Below are 20,998 nucleotides of genomic sequence, written 5' to 3'. Positions count from 1 at the left end.
TTTTGCAGCATTTTTTTTTTTCAAGATGCTAAGAAATCATCAATGCGCCGTAAAGACAGGAGGCGAAACAGAACCGCCAACAGCTCGTCTCTGATCAACTTCCAAAACAAACTGGCTCCGTCTGGTCGCGGACGTCACTTTGGCCGAGCTGCGGCGCCGCCCACTCGCGTTTCGCTAGCTTGAGCGCCGTTAGCCTGCCAACAGATGGAAAGGTGGAAGTCGGGTGGGAGGTTACCTCGGCCTGGCCGGCCTGCAGCATGTTCTCCTGTTTCTGCAGAATGGTATTCATACGCTCAAAGAACTCCGAGCTCTCCTCGGAGAACCTGGCAAGGGAAGAGGAAAAAAACAAGATGCTTGATTTGATGATTGTGGTTGGGTTATTTGTTGAGCCAGTAGAAGGGATTGAGAATTGGGTGGGCTGAAGGGGTTGAAGTTGGTCGCCATTTTGGTGCATGGAATCTATCGTTAATGATTTCTAGAAAACCTTTGTGGCATTAGAATAGTTCCGGTGACTCGGAACATGTGGATGAAAGTTGAATTCATGGCGAGCGTGACTTGTTATGCTTGCTGAGTATTGACCTCATACAAGTTGCTCTTGATTTTTTTTTGTCATGTGGACTTATGAATGATAATTGAATACAAATAAATTTTTAAAAATGTTGAGCTCATGCTGTTTTGGGTTTACCACTTCAAAGACATTATATGCCTTTGAAATACAAACGACAAAACAACAAGATCCCCTAATTGGCAATCTGTGCTGAAAACTAATATTTTATTTATTTATTTATTTATTTATTAATTATCGAAACACCAGAAAGTCTTCCATTGGTCGGCGGACTTGTTGGTAGCTTCTTCGATCGCAAACGAGCTTCCAAAAGAGAGTCGGGTGGTTTGAAATAAGTATCGAATTCTTTTAAACTATCAAATTAAACTCAAACTATCTCATAAATATCAATTAGACTAATGTAGTCTGGACTCCACTGATTTGCCCCATCATGGCTGCTCCCTGGGATCTATTTGAATCAAATGAGCATAGCTGTGTCCAAAAATGTAAATTTTTTCAGCCTCCCGGTCGTCATGGCGATACGCGGGGGCACGTTTCGAGGGCGGGGTGGAGTAGAAACCTCCAACACCTTGAGAATCCCTTTTTCCAAATTTCTCTCAGCGTTCCACCATCACCCACCAACATGGATGGAAATCACCTCTGATGTGAGCAGCGGCAGAGCAGCGGGGGATCCGCCTTTTGCCCTCCTCCAATCCCTCGCCACCCACCCGTTTCCTGTTCCCTTGTCATATTAGGCGGCGGTGGAATAACTCGCTTTTATTGGCGTCATCCCATCGCAGCGGGGGGTGTGGCAGCCCATCCTCGCCGCCACCCGCCAACTTTCACCATGGCGGGGGAGCAGATGGTAAACCCCTGCGGTATTGATGAAGACTAATGGCAGACATGCTGGGAGTGCTGGTCGACCTCTCACAAAAAAACAGCTGTAATATTTGAGTTAACTTGCGTGGAAATCTAAATTCTCCCACAGATGGGAGTCGGTTTTGTTGGAGTGGTATTCCAGTTTTATTTCAGCGCATACGATACAAATAAGCTCCACTCCGCTGTCGTCGTTGCGCTTTGAGACTCTCAATTCCCTCCACATCCGTTCTTGATTGTCGTGGGCATTGTAGTGAGCACAAATCTGTTCAGTCTTCTGTCAGTCTTACTGCCGGAAAGGATTTGGCTAAACGCCGTCGGTTCTTTTGTTCCCGGCTTTTGGAGCAAGACTTTTTTAAAAATGTTTTAATAATGCCTGATCTGACACAATGAAATAAACAAAACGCACTTGACAATCAGTCTTACTGACGTCACCGAAAAAAGTGTCTTGATGTTGCTAGGAAACAGCTCATGTTGTTTTTGAGTCATACTTTGCTGAATTCCTTTCAATGCTTTTATTTTTTTTGTTTTCCCCTCATCTAGTGCGGAGACGGGAAGAAAACGGCTTGTTGAAAAAGTAGAGGTGACTTGACGTTTCGAAACTTGTGGCAGCACGTACACGGCAATTACCCGAGCGCGCGTTACCGTCGGCAACGCCGTGCATGAAAGACCATGTGATGCCTTCCGATCAAAGGATTTTTTTTTTCTCTTCCAGAAATCCGATTGTCACACGGCTGTCGCTATCCGCTTTGCGGCGCTTATCACGTCTGGAGGATGTGCGTGACAAGGATCCCCCCCCCCCCCAATTCCTCGTGCTCTAATTACCCGATGAATTAAGCAAGAAGGAATCACTGAGTGCTCACCAAGAGATATCCCCATGTTTTGTCACTCATTCCTTGTATATACCATCACATATTCACAGGTACAAAAAAAAAAAAGTATTTAATTTAAACTACTTTAGCAACCCCTCGATGGAGGTCCGTGCCCCCGGTGTGATGGTAGCGGTGCACTGATTAAAAAGCAGTGACACGACGCAGGCAAACCTGCTAATGAGATCCCGGTAAAGCAAAAAATGCAAAGTGTGAAGTCCACCTCTGCCGAGTGGAAACTGCTTATCACCTCCCGATGCAATTAGTGCGCGCACACACATCTAAATTTCTCTGAATAAAAATGATCGACCTGGCCGGTTTCCATTGTCAATCCAAGCAGTGTACAGTGGCGGGAATGGCGAGCAAGGATCAACCTCTAATGATGAGCTGTCAGAATATACGGGGATGGTGGAGACTCAGCGGGGAGCCTTTAACACCGGAGAGCCCGCACGGGAAATGAGGAATGACATGCACCGTCGTGACAGTTCAGACGACTATTTAAAGGCACGAACAAAAATGGATCCTGCCGCAGCCCATTGGATTATGCATTGATTAAAATATCTAATCAGAGTGATATGCCAGGAGATAAACAGGTTCCACGCGACACCCGAGGTTGTCCTTCCTCCGTGTTAAAAATAAACACGGGCGTCATCACAAAAGGAAGTTCACGTCGAGGCAGCAAAGCCGGGGTTTAGGTTGCTATGGTAACCCTAGGTTCATACTATTAGTTGTTGTGTTTTTGCTGCAGATGAGGCTTCAAAATAAGAACAGGGAGGGGGGGTCACCTGTGTCACTTGATTTGTTGCTATGAGACAAGCACAGGGTAAAGTTATTTTGATTTAAAACAGAAGATAAACATATGCATTTAGCCACACGCTGGTGCAGTTAACAAGAAGCAACGCCATAACAGCACATTAAATGTAAGTACATGTTTACACAGTAATGGATGGCAAAGATGGTGATCAATTGGGGTAAGGCATCCATTTTAGCAGAAGTCCCTATATTTGAGATGCGGAATCTATTTCTACAAGTGGCCTGGTTATCAATTAGGGTAAGGTGTTCATTAGAGTTGAGGTCCGTAAATGGCTTAACATGGCCAATTGGGGTAAGGCATTTATTCGAGGTTTGCCATCCACTCACCTTCGGGTTAAGGGTTCCGGGCAGTGGGAGAGGGGGCTGCCGACAGCGGGCGGCGACTCCCTGCGGCTCCTCAACGACTGGCTCCTTTGTACCTGCCGCAAGACGCTACTCTTCAGGTCCAGCAGCGTCGTCATGGCGCCACACTGTCGGACCCCGAAAGACAAGGAGGGATTCAGAAAGAGTTCACTTTCAACTCACCGAACTTTGCAATGATTCATTCGTGAGCACTTATGACTCCCAAAGGAGGAATAAGGTGAGAAATTGAGATCATCTGAGGACCCCACCCGACAACATTGATTTATAAAGGCGAGGTAAACCTTAGACCTGGACCTGGGCCAGCAATTCACAGGACACATTTACAAAGGCTGGGATTTGAACCCCAAACCTCAAAACTGTGTCCCGTGGGTGCACTTCAACTGCTTCGGTGGCCAACGCGTTATTCCGAAAGGCGGGAAAAAGGTGAGAAAAGCCAGCCAGTGTGTCTCATTAGTCGGTTATCATCGCTATGGCAACGTCCAACTGCAGTTCAGCCCCTCCCCTCTTTTGCCAAACCCACATGAGTGACATTCATGCTCGTTTAGATTAGCGCTGGAAAAAAATTGGAATTAATTTCTCGAGGACACTTGGAGGAGGTACGAGTTTCGTGCAACTAAAATTTCTTGATCAAGAGGACGTCTAAACGTAAAAATAGGTTACGCATTTTCTTTGTTTTCTTTTTTTGTTTTTTTACAAATGATGGCAGTTACTTGTCACGCCCTTCACTTTCATTCTCACTTCAAGTTTGTCTTTCAAGACTAACAAAGTTATGTAACCTTCATAACGCGACGGGCTCTCTGCAGAGAAGATTCAAATAAAGTCAGATGGATTTAATGAAGCTGAGCGGCACAAGGCGGCGAGCGCGGAGCGGGGCGGGCTTTCCTTGCAATATCATCTAATAACATTTGAGAAATCCGACCAAGTCGAAAGCCCCCCACCACCACCACCACCATCATTCACTATATTTACTATAAGTGATAATATATAACCCCAGAGCCACTAATCATATTCTAATTTTTTATATATAGCTGCCGTGTAAATATCACTTTAGACTTATAACTGTTGGTCAGATTTGCTTCACTCATTCATCAGATTTGTAATTGCCTTGCGTAAATGTCACGGAGGATGGGGGGGGGGGGGGGATGCTTCTACCCTCTTGAAGGCCACCATTCATTTCAGACATTTTGAAACTGGATTTACAATTATGCTTGCAAGTGTCACGATTAAGATTTTTTGCTTTCAAGTGGCACAATTGAGACGTGAATCATAGCAGCGTAAGAGGGATTTTTTCCCCCCTCCCTTTGTGTATTTAGTTTTATCTAGATAAATTCTAATTAAACTGAAGTAGGTGGACTATCTTTTATATTAATTCAGTACCCTACAGAACCAAAACATTTATGTATAATTAATCTAATTTAAATATTGTTTACTATAATACAGACTAATGGCTTGTGTTAGTTACGAAAACACAAGAGGGCACTTCAAAAAATAATCGCAATATTGCCCAAGTGTGACTTGAAATGTTCAGAAATAAAATAAGGCTTTTAAAGGCAATTGGGCGCGAAGACCAGCAGTGTAAATCCACCCCAAGTGCAGCCGCCCGTCTCGCAAAGCCCCCTTTTGTGAGGTTACGAATCGAGAGAAGCTTGGAAGAGCCAGCTCACAAAAGACTGCTGACAAGAAGCACAAGGGAAGCCGGCGTGATTGACGGAGACGCCGTTCCGCATAGTCAGCCCGACTCGGTCGAACACTCTTTTAAAAGGTTGACAGGCCACGTCAGTGAAGAAGAACAATGGCAGCTACAATTAGCAAAATGTAATTGAGGACAAATAGGGAGTCTTTGAATTAATATCATCGCTTTAGGGTGAACCTCATTAAAATGAAGTCAGTCCCAAAACTCAAAAGTCACAACATTAGGAGCAGACAAACAGATTGTAGTGATTCCAGACATTGTTAGTGCAATGGCCGAATTAATCAGCCATCTCGAAGCAAGTCAGACGTGAGCAAGTGCAAGTTGCACGGACGGCCCCGATCTTATCGATCCACGCCGCTGACGTCTGGAACGCGTCCACTCCATTAGCCTCAAGTGTCTTCTTGTCTTCTCTGTCACAATTCACCCGTGGGTTATTTTAAATGCATCCCGCTGAGGGGAAGTGTTGGAAAATTGTAGCGCTTCAGATAAAAGGTGGACGATAGGAAATGTAGATAATTGGCAAAAAAGTGTGGGTAGGTGCTGCTGTTTTGGTTAACAAGAGCATGCAAATTGTAGTTTGCTTCTCTTTAATGTCAATGTATAAATAAACAAAATAAAATCTTATTGCGTTACTGGCTTTGACAAAAATGGATTTGACCCAATAACAGGGTCGAAAAAGAGTCGAGCCATAAATCGTACGTGTTGGTGTTTTTTCGACCAGAAATCTTCACGAGTGTATGGGGAATAGCGATGTCTCCGTGAGTTATTCAACGAGCTCAGTTTGTGAGTAATGTGGCAACCAAGTGCAAGTCCATTTTCTGCCTCCTCAAGTGAAAAACGATTGGATGTTTTTAACGCTTCGCTGCGCCCGCGTCGTGATCGGCAGATCACTCGACGGCATCTCCCAGAGACCTCCCGAAGCGTATCGTTGAAAGTGGAAATGTTTTCTTTACTGCTCTGAGGGTGGGGCGGGGGAGGTCACACACCCCAACACGTCATTTTCAGCATGGCCCGTGTTGACAGGCAACAGCGGCTGCCTCCCAGGTGAACTCATTTCAATTACAGACGCCCACTGACAGGATTTGACTCTGTGGTGACAAAACGGGTCTCACCGGTGCCCATCGGGAAGCGGGGCGGGCTGGCTTGTTTCTGTTAAAACAGCTGCCAGGGAAACACAGTCAAAGCCTTCCCCCCCCCACCCCGACATCGGCGCCGATGGCATGCCAGGGAGAAACGCTCACCAGTGTCTCTTCTGAGCGAGCCAATGAGCCCGGCAGCCAAAGGCGCCTAGCTGAGTGTCTCTATGGTAACGGCGGAGGGGAAAGGGAGCCAGTAAATACAGGTAAATGGAATTTCACAAAAGGCCGGCCAGCAGAGGAACCTTGATGTTCTAATGGGCTCGCCTTAACACGGTTAAATGTACACACAGTTGGACATGTGGCTGAGGTCTTGTAAGATGAAGGAAGATGCGAGAAGGAGATTGTCTGAGGCTACTTTTTATGCCTGGGTGCTTTCAAGCAGACGTTAAGCACCTTTGAAGGAGTTGTCATTAGTGCAGCGGGATAAAGTGTCAGTCACGGAATCATTTGCAATCTTTCCGTGATTGACTGGTGACCAACTCCAGGGGAGCATGAGGACTTGAAATCGGCAGAGATTTAAAAATGGACCTCTGATGAAGTCTTTTATGCCGAGAGACGATCGACCATCAATTCAATTTGAAGAAGTTGAAGTGACGAGCGAATCAAAGTGACACAAACGCTTGCGCCTGCAGGTAACACGGCTAATCCACAATTTTTTTTTTGTAACTTCGAAAGACCATACACATGCTGAGAAAGATGGTTCTCACTTTCTCAAGGAGACCAACACACACATAACTCAAGCTACCACTATTGAATATTTCCAAAAATCAATTATTCCATTGATTAATTGAATCCAATCACATTTTGCATTTAAGCGTTTTAAAAACTTTTTTTTTTTTCAATTACTGTTTATTTAGTAATAAAAAACAACAATTAAGCAATATTACAGCTACTAAGGACCTGCAATTCTCTCCAATGAGGACAGGGGGAGCCACAATCACCTATTAACTTCTAGCCACTTATCTAAAGTGAAAACCAGTCGAACACACAAATGCCACAGAAGCTGGCAAGGAGCTGCTGGTGGCCACAACTCACTCCCAGAAGTTCGCATATAACCAATGGAAATATTAAACACCACCAGAATCAATTTTTAGAGAGAGAATCGTGACTCTAATCGTAAAAGGCAGATTCATTCTCAATGCATAGCCGATTATCGCCATGCGTCTACCCAGCTTAAGATCTGAGAAGGGGAAGGAAAAAAAAAAAAAAAAGTCCAGTCAGTCACTCTATTCCCAAATGCTTCTGGTGGCTGCAGTGAAAGCACCTGAAAGCCGATTTGGCTCGGCCAGCCGGCGCGGAGAATCCAGTGAAATTGAGAGCTTTTACATGCTGTGACTGCACCTCAGCCGAGTGTTTGTACAACGACAAACAAGGCCTCACACTCGCTCGCTCGCTCGCTCACTCACGCCAAACATATTAGAATCAACTCAGCCCTTAGAGTAGAAGAAAAGGAGACAAAGGCATTCGCCCGTGCCGCGATTAAAGGCGTATGAGAAATATTGTTGTGGCGCTTCTTTGAGTGCCAAGGAGAACAAAACACTATCCGCCACTATAAATAACATTACGATAAAAAGGTCGGCGGTGATTAATTCACAACTAATCGCTACGTGGAGATGAGCAAAAGCGGAGTAAGGCGGCCTCTGAAGGAATGAGGACAAAGTTACACATGATATTTTTAGATATGGACATTTGTGACGTTTGCACATATGTTGCTCTGTGTTGCAAACTCCTCTCACTTTCGGGCTTTCTGTAGGCTTACCAGTGCATCTGACAGCTTCTGATGATTTGAAATTATTGGCAACACTTCAATATTGTTGCAGTATTTGTGTCTGACAAACTGCTGCTCTCACGTGTCCTGGCTAAATAATAACACGTCTCCCATGGCAACGAGGTACATATAACCTGCTACCCAAAATTCTAAAATAATATTAGTGTTTATATTTCCCAAGCCTGAATATTGTATATGGAGAATGTCATACATGCAAGCTTGTTTTCCTGATTTGATAAGAAAAAAAAAAAAGCTAATTAACCAACTAAATAAATAAATACAAATGATAAAAGGAGCATCGTTTTCATTTCATGGCAGCTTTTTGATGATCACCCCAGATTGGTCTAACTAAATAAACATAACTTTTGAGTCATTTTTGCAAAATGAATATGTAAAAAAATCTTTCCAATAAGACTTCAACTTTCTCCAGTCAAACAAATGCATTTATACGTTTCCATAACGCAACTTTATGCTCCTTGCAATAAATGAATGTTTATTTTAATAGCTCAACAGGTGGCCATCGACAAAACTCGCAAGGGATCGCAGTGTGATTCAGAATAACAGGAAAACAAATAGCAACATATATTTTGACGTAAAATGCAAACTAAAAGAGTCGTTGGCGCTATTAATAAAACGACGAGACGTCAAGCTTACCTGTGTGTCTCCTCCGGGCAGTTGTCCGCTTTCAGATGTTTTGTCACCGCGTCTCAGAGTTGCTCTTCGCGGCACCACGACTCGGCTCGGGCGTGTGATCAACTTGCCACTGAAGATTTGGATGTTTTTCTTGTGACTGGCGACAGAGTAAAGCTCATTTTTAGATCTTCGAGATGCTTTGGCCAGCTCACGTTTTCCCCAGATGAGCGACCAAATATGGGCAAAGGAAGTGTGATGATACCTTCAGGTCCATCGAAAAGTGTGGGAAATACTATGATTTGTATTCGTGAGATTTATCAAACCCTCAGTAATCTTGTTATGAAGGATTAACATTGATTTTATTTGGCAAAATAAATTGCATTTATGTTTCTATAAGCTTTTACGTTGTGTTTTGAACCACTAATTCAAACGAATGAGATTTTTTTTTTGTTTTCTGCTAGTTGTTGCACTTTGGTCAAAAAATCAGATTATCAAAAAATGGTTTTTTTCAGTGCTCTCTGTCCATATGACAGGCGGAATGGGCGTGGCTCTTGAATTACGCCACTGACAACTAGCACCTGAACGCACCACTCGACTGTTGCTGAGGGATGCTCTGAGAGGGATTTTTCTCCTCAGTCACAGAAGACTGAATGTCTTGGACATCAGTCACAGTGGCTTTCATGTACTTTAATTCTCTTCTGCCCTTTAACGCATCAAACCATCCATTCCACCACCAAATTGAGGCATAAAAACCACTGCCTGACGTTTGTCCTCTTTGTAACCCAACTTGATTATGACAGAACTTTAAGTCATGTATTTTTCCCATTTATAACTTTTGGGACAATTGAAGAGCAATTAACATTATTCTAAAGAGCAAATGTCACTTCCTGTGACATTGTGACTGTGATGCATATTAAACGAATTAAACTAGTTTATATCACTATAGCGCTGCACAGCATATGCCAGACCAGTAAAGCAGATGGCACATTCACATTACAGTACAAACACGGCATATTTATCACCTGTCTGATGATGCATAAGAACACACAATCTTCTGTGAAAACACTTTAAATAGATACAGGAACGTAATTACAAGCTAGTAGGCGAGAGGTGTCTCTCCTCTTACACAAAATATGATTTCTCACTGACTGAAAAGGCGTGCAGCTCGGAGGTGTTTTATTCAAACTAGAACGTGCTCGCTAATTCATCATAGCACATCATAGCAATCCCAGATGCTTGTAGATTGTGGACGCCATCAGAGCAATCAAATTGAGATATTAGGAAGCAATGACTTAAAATTGTGGCCTTTAAGTTTGAAGCTTTTGTCTTGTTTATTAATAGCTAAACAACAACTTATTCAAAGTCCAAGCTATTAAAGTTAATGAAATTCAAAGAAACAACAAACGATGCACCCTGAGTCACCTCATCTAATGAAAACAAAACCTCAGGGGTGTCGCCATTGGTTGGTTGTCACATTGAAGGACCTCCTCAACCGTGTGGAACTTTCTCGCCATTGCAAGGCCGACCTGAGCTGTGATTGACAGGCGGCCTCATGAGAGAGAACCACCCGAGGACTCATTTGGTTGGAAAACAAAACAATTGACTTCCCTTTTTTAATCTTGCCACATTTTGACATTATCCCAGGCAAAATAACAAAAAGCATGATGCCCCCCACCCTCTTTGCCTTGTTTCCATGGACACGTCATGAGAGAAGATCCCCAGCTGGCTCCCTCTGCCTGCTTGAATACCAAGTGAAGAGGTTATTTATATGACCGGTTCTCATGTGCACGCTCTTTAATTGCTCACCACTAATTATTTTACTAATCCGTCCCAATTTGATTGATTGCAACCTTATGAATGCTACTCCATCATGTCACCACAAAATGACAGCGTCCCCTTTTCGCTGGGATGTAACTGCCTATTCCACTGGACTTTGAGCGAGCCAATCGCAGGACACGGACAAACAATCATTCCTATTTACACAGTCACATCTATGGACAATTTAGAATTGTGAATTAATTGAACAAGCATGTTTGTATGTAAAAAGAAGTTAGAATTGAACAATAGAAATTACAGTCATGACTAGCATGTTGCTAGGTGACTTGCTAATATAGTTAATTATTACATAGTTATTACACATGTTATTACACACAAAGGTGGGCAAATAAAAATAAACACAAATTATCATAAAATAACTCAGAGCCAATCAATAAATAGTGTTATAATTATCAACAACCACTGGTCTACTGAGGTTTTTAGCACACAATACTTTTTAAGAATCTACACAAACTTTGTCAATCCACTTTGCCAATTAAAAAAGATGGGGGATCACGACTTTTTTGCACGACATATTTTGGCCGATTTGTTTTTAATCTGCGTGCTTATTGCGCCACCCACAGGCAGAAACGAGAATTGAAAACTTACTGTATGCATTTTTCCCTACTGTAGTTTTTCCGCCCGAACGATAGGAGGAGATGAATCCACGTCTTCCTCGTCATCACTTGCCTGCCAAAACAAACAACAACGAGAAGAAGAAACAGAAGCGTTCTGCTATTTGGCACCCGAACGTGCCTCGCAAATATGCAAACAATTTTCAGACATTTGCACATTTGACACGCTCTCTACATGGAATGTCACCCCGTGCTCGCCATGGCGGACTATCGCTCTTTTTTAGATCTGGACCTCTCGGCCGAACACGACCGGCGTCGTTTTTTCGGCCCCAATTTGTGTAGCTAACGTTAGCCACCTTGGCTAACATCAGCGCTCTTCGACCCGAAAGACAATCCGGAGTTAGTTCGTCGCTATGCGGCAGCCGACCGCAAAGTGAGGAGACACCGGACGGAGCTTGCCGCCGCCCCAAGGGAAGGAAAGGAGCGAGCCCGGCGGTTGTTTTAATATTCCCAAGAGGAGTCTTACTTCTCGGTATGTTATTTAGTAAGTGTGGTGAGAGACTGTAGTTACAATGTTATGCCTGGCGAGGGGTTAGTTAACTCGGCTCGGGGTTGTTTGAGCGATGGAGCGTCGGCGGATAGCACGCCGCTGAAGGTCTCCCTTGACTCGGACTGGAGGGTGAAGGTGAGGGTAGTACAATCATGTCGTGTAAAGCCGCCACCAAGGATAAGAAGACGAGCTTCGGCAAGAAGTTGTTCAGGCGAGGCTCGGTACGCTCCGTGGGTAGTTTTATGAGCAGAGTCCTGAGGACGCTCACTGCCTTGTCCCACTTTGGTTCCGAAGTGCAAACCGACGACGACAAAGATGACGGGGGCTTCTCGGCGTTTCACTCCGGACTTAAGGACGCACCCTTGGAGGACGGAGACCTCCGGTTCTACCTCTCCGGCGAGAGGATTCCCGGCGTGTCCGGCCTGAAGAACCACGGCAATACCTGCTTTATGAATGCTGTTCTGCAGTGCCTCAGCAACACCGAGCTTTTTGCCGAGTACCTCGTCCTGGAGCACTACAGGGCGGACGAGGCTAACCAGGAGGACAAACCAAAAACAAATGCCGTCCATCTGCAGAAGAAAGGTCCCATGGCCAAGGGGGAAGTGACAGAGCAACTGTCTGGACTTGTTCGGGCTTTATGGACTTTTGAGTACACCCCCCAGCACAGCAGAGATTTTAAGGTAACGCTGATGAGCTGCCATAGTTGATCTCAGCGTGATTTTTTTCGAGCCCAGCTGTGCAAATCCAAACACGAGTAAACCCACCACAAACATTTTTCTGCAGAACGCGGTGTCCAAGAACGCCACGCAGTTTAAAGGGAACGCTCAGCACGACGCCCAAGAGTTTCTGCTGTGGCTGCTGGACCGAGTGCACGAGGACCTCAACACCGTCAACCCAAACGCCAGGCCAACCTTGAGGGTGAGTTAAATAACGGCAGCTCGGAAAGCAACTTGAATGTGTCCCAAGAGGAAAGCCTGCTGCACCTTTTTACGACTGCTATTGTCATTAAAACACGTTTGGGCTTGTTCAGCCACCTATCGACTTAGATGACCAAACCACGGAGGGACCTTCCCCGCCCCTTTCGGCTGGGTCGTTCGTACAGGAGCTCTTCCAGGCTCAGTACAGGTAACAACGACATTCCTTTCTGTGCGTCTACAGCATGAGTTGATCCATAGTTGTTTTTTCCCCTAAAGGTCTTCCCTCACCTGCCCCCATTGCCAAAAACAGAGCAATACCTTTGACCCCTTCCTGTGCATCTCCTTACCCATCCCCCTGCCACACACACGGTAAGTGGAGACGTTGTCAACGCCTGCGAACCAGCTTCAAGGAAAATCACGTGTTTGTTTTCCAGCCCTCTCTACGTCACGGTGGTCTACCAGGGGAAGTACTCGCACTGTCTCCGGATCGGCGTGGCCGTGCCCCTCAACAGCACCGTGTACCGCCTACGTGACGCCGTGTCACGTGAGACCAAGATGCCAATGGACCAGGTGTTCATTCCTTCAGCTTCCCGATAGCCAAATTTTCTCCACTTCGACTCGTGCACTTACTTGCTTGCTCGTTTTAGTTCATTCTGACTGAAATGTACTACGACGGCTTCCATCGTTCCTTTTGCGACGATGACGACGACCTGGACATCATCCAAGAGAGCGACTCCATCTTTGCCTTTGAGACGCCAGAGATGTTCAAACTGGAGAACCTACGCACAAAAAGAGGTCCATGTTACTTATTCACATCACGTTGGAGTAAATGGAAAAAAAAAAGGAATTGGTGCAGTCCTCTCCCAAACGGATAAAAAAAAATGGATACTCATCTACAGTTCAAATCCAGCCTAAACTAGCTAACTACTTTGTACAGGAAGTCTTCTGGCCAACTTGAATCAAAACAACTTGAAGTACGGCGTGGAAAATGGCCGCACGCCGTCTTTCATGCAGGGGACTTTGACTCCCGTGGTGTCCCCAAATAAGAACATGGCACCGGAGAAAATGATCCTGCTGGTGTGCAACCGAGCCTGCACCGGCCACCAAGCAAAAAGGTAAAGCTGCCATCTGTACTGTGACCCCAAGTTGGTACTCAGTTTTGTTTCAAGGGTTCATAAAAAATAAAATAAAAATTGACACAGTCACTGCCATTGACAACTATAGACGTCGATTTATAAATGGAGTTAATTGTCATTTTAGGTTCGGCTTGCCTTTCGTGCTGTTCATGGAGCGCACGGCTACCTGGGACACACTGCAGAAGGAGATTTTGGAAAAAATGCGCCATCTTTTGCGACCTGGGGTCTACATTCAGGTAGAAAGTGAAATTATTATTATTTTTTTTTTTAGCACCAATGCACCATTGGACTTTTGCAAAACAATCTTGACACACAGGTGGGGCCTTTCAGTCTTCGTGTGGTTGGCGTGGTCGGGATCACCTACCTCCTCCCTCAAGACGAGCGACCGCTTTGTCACCCCACGGTGGAGAGGTCAGTTTTACTCTTTGGCGTATCAAATTTCACATCCAGGGAAAACATCATCAATCAGAAACGCAAGTGTTGTTTATCGTCTCACAGCGGATCAGTGACAGGCCCGAGCATGTCTTCAAATGCCAGTTTAGGATTTCTTTTTTTTTTTTTGTTCTTTCCTGAGCTACATAAAGCAAGCCAGAACATCACTCAAGCATAAGAATTCATCAGTAAAAAGCGTAGTTGAGTTTTTGTCCTCAGGCTAGTTAATAGAAATACAGTAAACTTTAAAACACGTTTTTTTTTGGTACGGCAACATTTATATTTTGTTGAACGCTTAACTTAAATAACTTAACCAACGGCAAATTTGTGGTTTTGTTTGTGGGTGTTTCAGAGCGTACAAATCCTGCGGACAGGGTGGACCGCCCCACGTGAAGATTGTGGTGGAGTGGGACAAGGAGACCAAAGATTAGTAAGTGGACTCATCTCCAAGTTACATCACACACATCTTATTTGGCAATACAAATTGTGGTCAAAAGGTTGAGTATGTCTTTAATTTAGTGGAGATTTTAATATGTAATTCACCGGCATAATTTATCATTGGTGACAAGTTACCTCGCAATAAAGCAAAAATGAATTGACCTCTGCCAGCTTTTATCTTGTTCAAACTTAATGAACACAAATCACGTCGCTTCCCCCCCCCCCCCAGTCTGTTCGGGCACACGGAAGAGGTGTACATCCCCGACGCCGAGAGCGTTTATCTGCACAGAGAACAGCACCACCAGCCGCAGGCGTGCACGCTGGCTCAGTGTTTCCAACTCTACACTAAAGAGGAGCAGGTAAAACACAATTGGAAATCACAATTAGATTAAAAAAGAAAAATCATCAATCAAACGTCGAGTTTAATAACTATCGGTGACTTTGAGCCAAAGTTCCAGAAATAAAAAATACTGTCTGACTATGTCTCCATTTTGCTCAGAGCACATGAGCTGGAATATTTTCTTCATGTTTATCTCGGGGCTCACTCTGAGAGTAATAACGGTCTTGAGCTCGCTGTGGTTTTGCTGCGTATTCGACTCCTAATGGTACGTTCGCCCTAAGCTAGACACGAGAAGCGACGACCAACATAAACATTGTGGCTTCGCTCGCCGCTGCCAGAAAAGAATGTAGAAAGAGAGGCAAAAGCCAGCGCCTTAATTTTTTTTGTCAGTTTGTCCTTCATGGCTCTGGTTCTTTTTCAGCTGGCCCCGGACGACGCCTGGCGCTGCCCCCATTGCAAGCAGCTGCAACAGGGCCGCATCAAGCTCAGCCTATGGACGCTGCCGGATGTGCTCATACTGCACCTCAAGAGATTCAGACAGGTAATTTGAAGTTTGAACTCTAAACTTGTAGCAGATACGAGTTCCTCCCTTGGTTTCCCCGTAGGAGGGTGACCGCAGGGTGAAGATGCAAAACATGGTGAGATTCCCTCTCATGGGCATGGACATGGCGCCTCACGTGGTGAAGAGAAGCCAGAGTAGCTGGAGTCTCCCCTCGCACTGGTCGCCGTGGAGACGACCCTACGGCCTCGGGAGGAACCCCGACGACTTCCTGTATGACCTCTACGCCGTGTGCAACCATCACGGGAGCATGCACGGAGGCCACTACACGGGTAGCGATGACATCACAGCCTGTGAGTCATTGGGATGGGCAGTGGGTTTTTTTCAAGCAATGTTTCCTGTCTGCGCTCGCAGCCTACTGCAAGAACTCCGTGGACGGTCAGTGGTACTGCTTTGACGACAGCGAGGTGGCGCCGGTGGCTGACGACGACGTGTGTCAACAGACGGCTTACATACTTTTCTACCAACGCAGGACCGCCATTCCCTCTTGGTCGGCCAACAGTTCTGTTGCAGGTCAGTCTGTGACTGATTAAAATAATGTGGGGCAAAAGAGTAAAGTACTGAGAATAGAGCCTTGGTGCACTATTTTGCTTTGAATAGTGACTCTTAATGATCCGTCTCACAGGTTCTACCAGTTCTTCTTTGTGCGACCACTGGATCAACAGGCTGCCCGGGAGCAGACCTGCTAGTCTAGCGTCGGGCGCCTCGTCGAGACGCACCTCACTGGCTTCGCTGGCGGAGTCGGTGGAGTTCACCGGAGAGCGCAGCGAAGACGACGGTGAGGTCAAGATCGGTTTCCAGAGGAGCCGACCACACAAGACTATATTGTGACATTCTGATTTTCGCTTTTCAGATTGACAACTTCTAGAATATAGTCAAGTCTGGTATCTAAATAATTGGTTTGGACTTGAATGAGTCTCAAGGGTATTTTTCCTTTTTTCAAAACACATATTTTACCAACGTGCTCTCCCCAATAAAAATATTGCTGTTAGAATCAAATGAAACCTGTAGGCAACTCAACCGTTTCAAAACTTTCTCCTCACCTTTGCGTCAAATTTAGGCTAATTTTTTGGGGGGTGAAGACAAAAACAAGGAAACACCAATTCGAGGTGGTCCTCCACTCTGCCGTGTCAAACTGAAACAGATGTGAGCCAGGCCTGCTGTTTGTGGCTCTCGTAATGAGGGGCTCAGGCTGAAGACTGCTGCCTCAGCATATGGCCGCCCCGGGGCGCGTGTGGCCAGCACACACACAACAACGGTTATTGCCTGTGTAGTATTTGACAGAGTTTGATGAGCCGGAACGCAGTCAATTCAGCGCTGCATGTTTTTATGATTTGCTCGTATTTTCTAGCAAGCCCTTCCACATATGTCGCTTCAAAAACTGAATTTCTCAGCTTGTTTTTGACACTCTGAATGTCTTCATGAAATCTTTTTTTTGTTTTGAAGGTGGTTTCTCCGTCCGGCCCTTTGTGAGGAGCATCCAGCGCCAGAGCGTGACTTCCAGGTCATCCGTAGCCAGCCCGCTAGCTTTGAGCGACAGCGCCGTCAAACCCTCGTGGTCGCTGTCAGCCAAGCTTCAAATTCGCCCCAACTCGCCCTCGCGCTTCTCTCTGGACTCGCGTTGCTCGCCGCCCCTGGAGAGAATCGGCGAGTCCTACGACGACCACGTGTCCACTTCCTGCTTCGGCGGCTACAGCCGGCACGAGCGCTACTCCGGCGGCAGGCCGCCCCCGGTGGCGGTGGAAAGCAGCTGCGGCGAGCAGGAAAACAACAAGCGATTTCTGGACATGATATACTGTCGCGCTCCCACGCCGGTGGAGAAGACGACGGAAAACAACAACCAGATGACGGCGAAAGACCAAAACATTCAAAACGCCCCCTCCAAAGATCAGAACCGCAAGAGCAGCACTGGCGGTTCTGTATCCAAGGCGGAAAGCGTCGTCGTCACCAAATCCACCAAAGCGGAGTCGGGAAAAACCTCCAAGAAGCGCCTGTGCTCCACCCACAAGTCCGAGACGCCCACCAGCACACCCGTGAAAGGCAAAAAGGCGACCGCCACTAAAGAAAAGAGTGACAAGACAAGCGTGTCCACTCCCAGCGGGACCCCATCCAAAAGCAATAAGTCGCTCCCTTCCTCCAGCTCCACGCCACAACGTCGACTGTGCGCGCGCTCCACGCCGCAATCGTCGGCGTCGCCCTCTCCCAGGAACCTCAACAACCATGAAAAGAACCCAGAGAACGTTCGTAAGCGTCAGGTGGAGAGGAGCTACAGTCGGGATTCTGTGGTCAGCGATCAGCGAGGAAGCACCGCGGCGACGACCCGCTCGTCTGTCCCCAAGGCGGCGGATGGCGGCGGCCGGGTGGAGCGGAGGTCAGTGCGCAGTTCCAGCAGCAGCTCCTCCGTCACTAGCTTACGTTCACCCAGCGTGTCCACCAGAGACCTGCAGCGCGGCAGTAAGTCGGAGGAAAAAGGCTTGTCCTTTTTTAAGAGCGCCCTGAGGCAGCGGGAAAGCCGCCGCTCGGCCGACTTGGGCAGGAGCACGCTGCTCTTCAAAAAGACCTCGGAGAGGACGTGCAAGCAGAACGGACAGGTCAAGGAAGCCGGCGTCGAGCGCGCAAAAGGCTCCGACGCCGCGGTGGCTTCCCCGCCGCCGCTCGCCGACGCTCCCAAATCGGAGCCCATCAAGCAGACAGGCTCGCTCGGTCGCTCCCTGCTGCACGTCGGCAAATCCAAGTCTTCCGGCGCCGACGTGAGTCTCAAGTCTCCCGCTAACGGGAACAAGCCTCTCGAAAAGAAGACGTCTTCCCGGAAACTGTCGTTGGGGACGCAATCGCCCGCGCGGGCCCCGCAGAGGCCTCAGTGACGCAGCTAACGTACGTACTCTTCTCTCCAAATGCAGCTACTGTACATTCTTTGTGCCTATCTTCTACTCATAGCGATAAATATTCAGAATTGACACACCCACACTCAAAAAAAATTCTAATCATACCCAAGGCTGGATTTACACTCCAGGTTCCTTAAATGGCTGCACTGTATGAAAGAAAGTTGTGCATTTTATTTATTTATTTAAACTTATCCTCCGTCATTGGCTGAAAAACTCACTAATTTGCAATAACGATGCTTTGCAGCAATTTTGTAGCATCTTAGCGCCAAGCAACTATGTTTGAGCAAGTTGAGCTGCTGCGTCAACCTTATTTGGGGAAGGCATTAATTACTTTTTTTTTTTTATATCCCGAGCTAGGCTGTTTTTTAAGCACATTTCTTAACTGACTGTTTACACTGACAGAACACGAGTCACGCAAATTGCACATAATACAACAATAATATGTGAACAATCAACATTTCATCGCATCTGGTTGTTGTTTATTTTGCTATAGTTTAGATTATGAGTTTTTTGGTATTGTTGTTGTCTAGGCCAGATGTAGGGTGTGTGTGTACCTCATTTTTAGGACCTCAGGGCAGGGTGTATCCAGTTTGTGTTTGTGCAGATATTTGAAACATATCAGTCCACATTTGGAAGATTCTGGTTGACGCCGCATAGCTCAGTTGTGCCACCTAAGGGGAAGGGGGAAAAACAATTCAGAATATGTGTCACTGGAAGCATGCAGTGTAAATCCAGACTTAGTAAATGACCCCAAATTGACTTTCTCCTCAATGGTCTGGTCTGCTGTGGAGACCACACACAAACGCTTACGAAAAAAATAGGAGTTTTATTGTGATCAACCACACACCTCCGTGCAAAGCTATGGAGTGAAAAAGTCCTTTGAAAAAAATTTCAATCAGGCCAACATATGAAAATCCACTGTCAAATAATCCAACATGTCCATAATATTTCAGATATTTTACAACTATTTTTGTTGACATTTTATGATAGAACTGTTTTTATATGTTTTTTTTTCTTGGGAAAAAAGGTGAGTTTTGAAATGACACCCTTTAAAAACAACAACAAAAATCAACATAGATAATATATTAGCTATAGATGCGTCTGTATATAAGGTATATAAAATATGAACCGGTTTTTTTCTTCCAAATGGAAACCGAAAACGATCTTAAGCGCCTTTTCAACACTAATTACGCAAACCAATACTAGTCTACTACTTTATGCATCACTGAGTAGGAATGTTGTCTTGCACTTTTGAATAGATGGCTAGTTTCCTCTCCTCCACTAAATCGTAGAAGAAAAAAAACCACTCGGAACTTTAACGTAATCGTCTCAGCATCACGTAGTAGTTTCATGCCTTAGACTAGATGGGTACTTTTTTTTACGTCACGTGACTCGAGCATCTCGCCTCAACCTGCTGTTACCTCACGTATTTTTCTTCATCTGCCTGAAAATGCATCTTATATTTGCTCATAGAATTCACGCCATGAAAAAAAAAAGTCAAGGCTAACAATACTTTTTTTTTTTTTTTTTAAATGACTGCAAGTTTGCATTCGCTTAACCTCTACACTGTGACGTGCGTCCCCGCTTTCACATCAACTATTACCGCGATTCTTCCAACTTTCAAAACGGCAATATATTTGTCTTCCCGTCGTTTTTAAGTAGCATCATGCCGCTTTGGAGCAATATAAGAATAGTTGCGATTCGTAAGGATGTACAGAAGGGACGCACGCGGGTACAGTAAACGCTCAAGCATGCTCGTCATAAACTATGCAAGTGTCTTGCTTGAGCATGTCTGCTTCATTTTGCACATCGTCCTTCTATATCATCACTTTGTTTATTTTGTGCTCTCCGGGTGTTCCAATACACTTAAAAAAACAACAACAAGAAAACAATTTACTGTTGTAAACCAGCAGGACACAACACTACGGCTGTGATGTTTGTTTTTAAAAGTGCTGAAAGAGCTTCATGTATTTACTATTTATGTCACGCTATAAATAGTTCAATAGTTTACGCAGCAAAATGCAATAACAAGTAATACATTTCTAGTTTTGTACTATAGTAGGAACGTATGATCATATTTCACACACTAAATGACAAGACCTGCTGGTAAAATATACATACATTGAGAACGCTTTTTAAAAATAATAAAAACTTGCAGTGCGTATATAGTATATATTACATATAGAAAGACTTGGTATCAAATATACTGAATGTTTTGAGAAGGCTTAAGGAGCTGTCAAGTGATTGAATGTCATTTTGTTACGATCAACTGGATTTTTTTTTTTTAAGTTTTACATTTTCTTTTCCTACCAACTTTAATTAAAGACACTACAATGCTGAATGAAAGCACATCATGTCCCTTGTCTTGCCAGTTTATTAGGTACAGTCCTGCAATCTGCAATAAATCCCCCCCCTCCCCTCAAGAAAAACCTGGCAGGTTTATTAAGCTGTTTTAAAAAAAAAAAAAATGTTTATACTTTCTTATGCATCGCGGGAAAACACGTCATTTTAAACATCACCCAAGTCTTCTGTATTAATTTATTTCTCTTTTTATTGTTATCGTGTATGCACTTTTTTTTTATTACTTCAAATGTACAATCGTGTACATATTTTGCTGGTTTACCCATGTAAAATAAAAAAATATGGAAAATCA

The 20,998-nt window shown here is 45.1% G+C and overlaps 2 protein-coding genes across 3 annotated transcripts in view; one reads left to right on the top strand and one right to left on the bottom strand.

Moving 5' to 3' along the window:
- The window catches only part of baiap3 (BAI1 associated protein 3), a 21,391-nt gene extending 8,862 nt beyond the window's left edge, over positions 1-12,529 (bottom strand). Inside the window, exons 1-5 of one of the 2 annotated variants that reach the window (XM_061302538.1) lie at positions 12,403-12,529; positions 11,142-11,203; positions 8,720-8,855; positions 3,430-3,572; positions 236-323 (exon numbers count right to left, since the gene is read on the bottom strand). In XM_061302538.1, the coding sequence (XP_061158522.1) occupies positions 236-323; positions 3,430-3,572; positions 8,720-8,855; positions 11,142-11,203; positions 12,403-12,411 (438 nt within the window). In that variant the 5' untranslated portion in view covers positions 12,412-12,529. Of the gene's footprint in view, positions 1-235; positions 324-3,429; positions 3,573-8,719; positions 8,856-11,122; positions 11,308-12,402 lie in introns of those variants that run through there. The other variant, XM_061302536.1, reaches the window with a different exon arrangement.
- usp31 (ubiquitin specific peptidase 31) lies at positions 11,791-20,998 on the top strand. The gene is made up of 16 exons (XM_061302539.1): positions 11,791-12,318; positions 12,422-12,556; positions 12,669-12,763; positions 12,832-12,924; positions 12,990-13,125; positions 13,203-13,350; positions 13,493-13,670; positions 13,816-13,927; positions 14,008-14,102; positions 14,476-14,553; positions 14,791-14,920; positions 15,323-15,442; positions 15,507-15,732; positions 15,815-15,973; positions 16,086-16,238; positions 16,907-20,998. Exons 1-16 carry the CDS (start codon positions 11,791-11,793, stop codon positions 18,322-18,324), a joined length of 3,804 nt encoding a protein of 1,267 aa, XP_061158523.1. The 3' UTR covers positions 18,325-20,998.

Source organism: Syngnathus typhle, linkage group LG17, assembly GCF_033458585.1.
Source record: "Syngnathus typhle isolate RoL2023-S1 ecotype Sweden linkage group LG17, RoL_Styp_1.0, whole genome shotgun sequence".
Classification (NCBI taxonomy): domain Eukaryota; kingdom Metazoa; phylum Chordata; class Actinopteri; order Syngnathiformes; family Syngnathidae; genus Syngnathus; species Syngnathus typhle.
This window is presented reverse-complemented; position numbering and strand designations above follow the sequence as displayed.